General features: G+C 45.8%; 1 protein-coding gene across 1 annotated transcript; it reads left to right on the plus strand.

Moving 5' to 3' along the window:
- The first annotated feature begins 1,704 nt into the window (after positions 1-1,704).
- On the plus strand, positions 1,705-5,352 carry BGLAP (bone gamma-carboxyglutamate protein). Its single transcript, XM_080984357.1, has 4 exons — positions 1,705-1,888; positions 2,984-3,031; positions 3,760-3,820; positions 4,959-5,352. The coding sequence occupies exons 1-4, from the start codon at positions 1,828-1,830 to the stop codon at positions 5,098-5,100; spliced, it is 312 nt and encodes a 103-aa protein (XP_080840483.1). The 5' UTR covers positions 1,705-1,827; the 3' UTR covers positions 5,101-5,352.
- Positions 5,353-8,254: the final 2,902 nt, after the last annotated feature.

Here is an 8,254-nt window from a genome sequence, read left to right on the forward strand (position 1 = left end):
AGTTACGTGAATAGAAACATCCAAATGCTTCGGCACCATTTTACCTCCCAAACTAATTGCTTATATCTGCCTTGCGACAGCCCTCAAAGATCAAGAAGTAGAGATTGAGACAGTTAGAGTGGTATGTCTAAATCCACCTTCTGTGCAGTGCTCAGATTGCAGAGAGGAAGAGGGGCTTAAACCCACAAACCCCACTTCTCCCAATTTTAGTGAAACCATACCTCTAACCATATCTTGTAAAACCTACAGCTTAAGCAGGAGGCTGGCTTCACTGCCATTCACAAACTCTTAGTGAGTTCATAACAGGGGCGAGATTCAGACTGGGGACTTTCCTGATGCATTGCACTGTCTCTTAACCAAAAACCTTTTATGGGAATAATAATTGGAGGCATGTGAATTGATGACCAAAGCAACAGCTGAAGAGGGGCTTTGCTGCTTGCACCTGAGCTGCTGCAGCACACCAGGAGGTCAAATCTTCGATCCACACACTGCATTAAAGCTTATTCAGCGTAAAACACACAGAAGCATAGAATTTTAGAGTTGGACAAGACCCCAAGGATCATCTAGTCCAGGGGTCTGCAACTTTAAGACAAAAAGAGCCACTTGGACCCGTTTCTGAAGAAAAAAAAACTGGGAGCCGCAAAACTCGTCATTATAAAAATAACTTTTTGTCACTTTTTTTATTATTTCTTTGTTTGACCCCTCAGAATTACGCCTCCTCATAGAAATAAACGTTAAATTAACAAGTTACCTTTTTGTGTGTGTGTTTTCTTCACTCCCCTTCAAAACAGTGACCAGCATACATGCCCCCTTTGAATGCAGTGACCAGCGTACATGCCCCTTACAATGTAGCGGGCGGGAAGGTGACGTCGGGACGGTGCGTGACTAACGCATGCACCGCCCCCATGCGACGTCACAGCCAGTACAGCGCCCGCCACAGTGGGGAGTGTCGGGGCGCACAATGTGCCTCCTCCCCTCGCTAGTATCCGCCCCGGAGCCGCGGCAAAGGTGTAAAAGAGCCACATGTGGCTCCGGAGCCGCGGGTTGCAGACCCCTGATCTAGTCCAACTCCCTGCAATTCAGGAATATGTGGCTGTCCCTTAGGGGAATCAAACCTGCAACCTAGGTGCTATCAGCACTGCGTTCTAACCAACTGAGCTATCCAGGCTGACTTCCCCCAAAGAATCCTGGGTTCTGTAGCTTATTATAGGTGCTGGAAATGGTAACTCTATGAGGGAGGATACTACACTTCCCAGGATTATTTGGAGGGGAGTCATGTGCTTTAAATGTGTTTCAAATATGCTTTCCAATATATATTGCATCCCCAGTCTGCTTTGATTTGAAACCTTAGCCACCCAACAGCTTGAAATCTAGGTAGCTGCCTTCCTTCCTTCCTGAGCTTTGGGTCCCCAAAACACCCCAACTCCCAGTGCTGCAAAAGCATCACGGCTTACCAGTCTGACTGTGGCGTCCACCCTGCCCTGCCCCTTCCTCGCAGGCCAGTGAGCTTGCCTTCTCCAGATGATGTCCTTGCCCCCCAAACCACAATTACTGCTTGGAATTGGCAGCCTTCCTGCCCAGCAGATGGATTCCAAAATAGACCTGGCTTCCTGCCCCTTCTGAGGTTGGAGCGAGGAGGAAGGAGGAGGTCCTGTGGGCTGTCCCTCCTGCCAAGTGGGCTGGGGGGGCTGGGGGCTGCCAGAACAGTATAAATCAGGAGCAGAGACCCAGGAAGGGCACTGCAAGAAGCAACTGGAGGAAGCAAGCAAGCAAGCATCTCCAGACCTTTAGAGAACATCTCCCCACTAGCAAACAGCATCAATCAAGATGAACAAGTTGATTCTGGTGAGCTTCCTGGCAGTGGCCACGCTCTGCCTTTGCCAAGCAGGTAAGTGGCCAAACCATCTCTGGGTTATGATTCTTTATGTGGCCGCAGATGGGGTTGCAGGTGCCATCAAAGTCCAGTCTTCTCAACGCACCTACATGTGAGCAAAGCTAAATATTTAGACAAGAAATCACAGTTTTAAGATTGTGGGTATTTCCAGGGTGTGCCAGCTTTTTAAACAAAAAGAATAACCTTCAGGACCCAGAGATGCCAACATCACTTCAGATTCATTTCTGCCTTCAAAGGTGACCCACCGTTTCTCTGCCCCCCACCCCCCTCCATGCCAGTGGTGGTGTAGCGTTTAGAGTGTCGGACTAGGACCTGGGAGATCAGGGTTCAAATCCCCACGCAGCCATGAAGCCCCCTGGGTGACTTTGGGTCAGCCACTGCCTCTCAGCCTAACCTACCTCACAGGGTTGTTGGGCAGAAGTGTGTACACCACCTCAAGCTCTTTGGAGGAGCGGTAGGGTATAAATGAAATAGATAAAGGTTACTATTATTCCAGGGGACGCGGGTGGCGCTGTGGGTTAAACCACAGATCCTAGGATTTGCCGATCAGAAGGTTGGCGGTTCAAATCCCCACGACGGGGTGAGCTCCCGTTGCTCGGTCCCTGCTCCTGCCAACCTAGCAGCTCAAAAGCACGTCAAAGTGCAAATAGATAAATAGGTACCGCTCCGGCCGGAAGGTAAACGGCGTTTCCGTGCGCTGCTCTGGTTTGCCAGAAGCGGCTTAGTCATGCTGGCCACATGACCCGGAAGCTGTACGCCGGCTCCCTCAGCCAATAAAGCGAGATGAGCGCCGCAACCCCAGAGTCGGCCACAACTGGACCTAATGGTCAGGGGTCCCTTTACATTTACTATCATTCCTGGCCCTTCCCTTGGCTGCAGTTTCAGCAGGCATTGCCTCTGTACTTACCAAGCTTATCTCAGTCACAAGGGTATGACATTGTTACATTGAAAGCTGAGGTTCTTAGGAAGTGCTCAAGCCCAAACCATGCCCTTGGATGACAGGCATTACAACTGTTCCCTGATGCCTCACTTGGCCAAGGGGCAAGTAGCCTTTTGCTCACTGCAGTTGCCCTTCTTCTCCTTTTCCAGATGACTCTGCCCCCTCCAACAGTGCCAATGACTCACCCAGCTCTGAAGGTCAGTTTATCTCCACTTTTATTCCTTTCTTGCTTTTTTATTATTTTTATTTTTAGATAATTGCTTCGAAGAGACTTATATCTGTAGATGTGACCTAGGTTTGCAAACTTGGAAAATTTGAGGGGGGATAGAGGGAAGGCGGGAGAGCTGTAGCTGAGTGGTGATGTGTTTTGCATGCAGAAGGTCTCAGATTCAATTGCCCACGTCTTCAACTAGAGCTGGGTGGGAGAAGGCTATCAAAAGAGCCATTGCTTATCAGTGTAGACCAGAGCTTTCCAAACTGTGTGTCGCGACATGTTAGTGTATTGGCTGCAGTGTGTCGCACAAACACTCCCCACACTCTTTCCAGGGCTGGAAAGGGGTTAGTTTAACCTCCAGTTTGCTAGTAAAACTGAATTACTCTGTCGCGAAATGATGCATGTCCAAAAAGTGTGTCCCCAACTTGAAAAGTTTGGAAAGCTCTGGTGTAGACAATACTGAGCTAGATGGGCCACAACAGCTTCTTGTGTTTCTAAAAGTATGGAAATCTCTCTTTTCCCTTTCTGTTCCACAATGAGGGCTAGAATCACGTTGCTTTTCAAAATGAAAACGGAGACTGTCAGGATCCTTGGTTTCACTCTTGAGCCAAAAGCCCTACTGATGGCAGGGAGGAGGCAAATAGGGAGAACTCCTCCTGTAGAGGGGTGAGGCTGTGCTGTTGATAAAATATGCGACTTTTCTTCTTGCAGCTTTTGTCTCCAGGCGCGTCAGTGCTCAAGTAGTGAAGAGACACAAGAGGAACTATAACAGGTAAAGATAAATGCGCAACTTGTCATGAGCTAGAAATCTGGGGTGGGTTCCCTAATGGCTTTGAAGACGCCTCCATGAGGTCCCAAACATTGGACAGAGAATATTTACCCAGATAATGTCAGCACAGGGCTCTGTAAAGCAGCTGTTACTCTCTCTGCTGCAAGGATTGGCTGGATGCATCAAATGTGCATTCCAGTTGGTGGAGAAACAGAACCCAGGGGAAGAGTATGCATATGAAGAGGTGGGACTATGCAGATTGGAGGGGAGGACTAAATGGTGGGAAATGGAGCAAGGGGTAGATTTAGCTCCTATCCCTACAGTGCCTGCTCACCTTGCAGCTCTTTGCTTTCTCTGACACAATTGTTCCTATTCACTCCTCTGATGGAAAAGTGTAACCTTGCAATTAATGCAAAATCTCCAGCCCCCACCCTGGCATCTAGTGGAGGGGAAGAATTTTATTTCCATTTGTGCTTAAAAGTGGACCTACTTTCTGAAACACAGCTGTCTTTTGAAATGCGCACTTCTTCAAATTTTGCAATGCAGTCCTCCAGCCAATTAGTTAATGAATTAATTTCATTAATTAGAATTTATAGGCTGCTTGCTTTTAAGGAGGGAAAAACCCTCAAAGCAGCTTATCAAACAAATAAAAACAATAAAATTACCAATAAAAAATAGTTAAATCCAGCTATTCAAAACAATGTAAAATCTATGATAAGCTAAAAAACAAATTAAAAAACATGTCAACGTTCTACTTAACTGGAGAGGCTTGCCCGAAGAAAAATGTTTGTAGCAGGCACTGAAGAGAGTGCAGTGGAGGTACCTGCCTGAAGTCAAAATAGGCAGGGAATTCCAGAGTGCGCTGTAATGTGTACAAAATGCATATACTAGGGTAAAAGTGTGCATAATCATTACGTTAGATTTTTGTAAATGTTTTGCAAAAATGCATACTGGGCAAAATTAGGAGAAATTTTACAATGAATGTTGAAGATTTTTAATGGGGATTTTTGCATTAAGAAATGTGTATCTTGCTAAGTTAAAGTTTTGTATACGTGTATATCCTTTGGCATACTGAGAACATTTTGATATAGCCCCAAAATGGCTGCTAAATGCTCCAACCATGGCTGTTGTTCCCTGGCAGGTTCTACAACGCCCGTGCTGCCCCAACCCCAGACCCCCTTGAGCCCCTGCGAGAGGTTTGTGAGCTGAACCCCGACTGCGACGAGCTGGCCGACCACATCGGCTTCCAAGAAGCTTACAGGAGATTCTATGGGCCAGTATAGAGACCCTGCTCAAATTCAGCCCAGTGTGTGGGACAGAAAAGAGAGAGACCAGTGTCTGGGGGTAGGGATCTACTCACTTTGGTGCTATGCAATCCTTATCTCTTAAGATCCACAGCAGGATCCATGCCTTGAAATACCCTGAGCAGATACAGCTTGTAACTACTGTGCCTTTGCTTCCTGGCTGCCTCTGTAATATGCTTGCTTTAAAAATTGTGTTCTATGAAGAAAAGATTAAATAATTTAAAAACATAAGCACACTTCTTTTCTTTCACTGAGCTATGTACATGATATGCTTTTTTGGTGCTACATGGTGCTGTCCAATGCGGTTCTGTAGCTTTCCCCAACCTGGTGAGCTGCAGAATTTTGGACTACAATTCCCAACAGCCCCAGCACTGTACACTGGGGCTGATGGGAGCTGAGGTGCAAACTTCTGCAGGCCCCAAGTTTGGCGGAAGTTGTATGCTAAACTGAGATATTCTGGTGGTGGTAATGGTTAGATGAGAGATGGAGGAGGCTGCCACTGGCTGACTGGGTTACGTAGATCTTAAATAAGGGCATAAATACAGCCTGAGCATAGGATGGAGAGGCTCCCATTGATTTTGTTTCCTCACTGGGTTTCCAAGGAAGCCCCAAATCACAGATTTGGGTCCAGCACAGAGCAGACATTCCTCTGTGTGTGCAGCTTCCAGGATCAGCCAAAACTCACCCAGACACAGCCCTGCTTGGCCTATTGTTCTGTTCTTGGATGACATGGCAGCCAGCCAGGTGAAGTGGGAAAAGACCCAACCATTTGTCTCTATGGCAACAGAGATAACTTTTTAAAGGTGCTGATGATGGGTATGTATCTAAGGCCATTACCTTAACAAAGGAAATGGTTTGCTTTGGGGGTTCTGGTTTTCTTTTACACATTCTAGCTTCATGTAAGCCTGGAAGGGATGCATGGGTATAATCTAGACTGACCCCCTTTCTATAACAATCTAATACACTGAGGCCAGCACTTAGCATTGTGGTTTGTGGGTGGTCAAAGCACAGCATAAACAATGAATTGTTCAAATCTTTACGCCAAAGATAGGCAACCTCTTTTCTTCAATTTCCCTTCTGGGTATCCTAGCAGGGGCTGAATTCTGGTGATGGGTGCAGCCAGAGTTCAGATGATAGGCAGAGCCAGAATCAAAAGTGTTCCCCGTTTCCTTATAGGGACTGTTTTTCACCATCGTCATATGAGAATTCCCAATCCTATGCATGTCTACTCAAAAATCAGTCCTATTGGGTTTCATGGAGTTACTCTCAAGCCAGTAGAGGGCATTTGCTAGAAAGCAAATGAAAGCACTTGTCTTCTGACTTTAGGGTATTATGCGCACACACACAACAGAAACCTACCAATTTGTTGTCTCATACAGCCAGTGGCGTAGCAAGGTCAGGTGGTACCCGGTACGGAAAATTTATTGTCACTCCCCCCCCCCCCCGAAATGAAATTAATAAACGAAGGAAAAATAAGAAACTTACAGTTGCAAGTGTTATTTTCTGGTTTATTTACTTAACATTGTGAATATAAGCACTTAAACTCCCCCCTCCCTAACTTTCTCTGCAAAAAAATTTTTTAATGCTTTGTTGGTTTTAGAAACTATGTAACATAAGTAATCATCAGAAAAAAATAAAAAATAATCAAACATTGATTCCAAAATTCTTTTCAAATTACATCTTGCACTTTGTTATTTTCCGATTATTACATCTTAGCTTCTGTGTTTGTTTTCTTAGTTGTGTTTACTCTTCCTAGCAGCTTTTCTATCTGTACACCCAAAACCAAAGCTTCTGTTTGAAAAGTGGGGTACTATGGAGTGTTCGTAAGAAAGACCTAGCATTCAAGACGGGTATCTCTCACACAATGTTAAATTTACATACCTCTTGGGACAAAACAGGAAGTTGTCTACCTTTCTGTTGTTCCAGTATATCTTTGGACTCGCTTTATCAAACAAAGACACCAGCCAGGAATATCGGAGCAAAACAGCAGCCAGCAGGCTTGATCTTTCTTAAAGAAACTGTTGCAACAGGACTTCCCCCCCAACGCAACAAAGGAGCAGGAAAAAGCCCCAAACCAAAGCGCGTTCCAACTTTTATCAGTTCCTACAAAACTACCTGCAACACCCCTAAAACTACATCATGCATACATCACAATTTTATCACATTTTGGGAGGGTCTGGACCTGAAACCTGAGCATCAGGTCAGCCTCCCACCCCCTTCCGTGATCTCCACCTTACACCTATTAAGTAAGGGAAAAAAGAACAATTTACAAGTTCCTGGCTTCCTGGCCAAGTAATCAACCCCCCTATCCTGGCTAAGGATCTAGCCCATTCCCAAATGGTCTGTCGTCATTGTTCGTGGGATGGCTAGCTGCCTGACACCTATCTGCCAAGGTGTCAGGGATTATCTCTGGTGGGAGAGGTTGCTGAGAACGTGGTCTTATGGTGCCCTGAGGATTATGGCTGCCTTTTCGTGCAACCCAGGTCCACCCCCCTTCGGTAGCCATCCTTTCCCTAAGTAAAACAAAAGTGGTCTGGTGGAAATCCGACAAACGGCTGATTTTATAGAAATATTTGAAGTTTTCCCATAGTATAGAATGTGTGGTTGAATGTTTCTGGACCCTGAACTGGGGGAGGAAGGAAACGATTTATTAAAAATGGATATATCGTAGCAACAGTGGCTTTTTGTCAGTGACCTTGTTATGAATGTGAATGGAGATAGATGCTGAAAGTTTGCCTGCAGTACCCTTGTGTTTCTCTTCAGGGAGCGTTCTCAGCTAACATTTATTTGGTTCTCCTTGGCTCTGACAGGTTATTTGAATGTGTTGGTTCAGCCATCCGGACTACCCAGCTTGTAGATGAGTGAGGCAGCCTTCTTCATTGAAAGTGTGTGTCTGAAACTGCCCTTATTTATGGGAGTCTTGTATTTAATTACAAAGAAAGAATATGTTCATGGGAATGTGTGCATAGTGTGGTGCTTTGCGGGACATTTGTTGTGGAGCTGGGATGGGAAGTACTTTCAACGTCCTGTTTTTCCCTTCAGCCAGGCCTGGAGGTGGGGGGAAAAGATACTGAAAATTTTGACGAGGGAAAGGCAATGGGGCAGATTTGTCAGGCTTGTGCAGGCACGGCTT

Source organism: Podarcis pityusensis (genome assembly GCF_964106645.2).
Source record: "Podarcis pityusensis genome assembly, chromosome: 16".
NCBI classification, from domain to species: Eukaryota; Metazoa; Chordata; class Lepidosauria; order Squamata; family Lacertidae; genus Podarcis; species Podarcis pityusensis.

What these genes read in the sequence shown, in the direction of transcription:
- BGLAP (XM_080984357.1), top strand. Translation starts at nt 1,828, where the DNA reads ATGAACAAGTTGATTCTGGTGAGCTTCCTGGCAGTGGCCACGCTCTGC. An exon ending in GCTCTGCCTTTGCCAAGCAG is followed by an intron (nt 1,889 to 2,983) that starts GTAAGTGGCCAA and finishes CTCCTTTTCCAG; the next exon opens with ATGACTCTGCCCCCTCCAAC. An exon ending in CACAAGAGGAACTATAACAG is followed by an intron (nt 3,821 to 4,958) that starts GTAAAGATAAAT and finishes GTTCCCTGGCAG; the next exon opens with GTTCTACAACGCCCGTGCTG.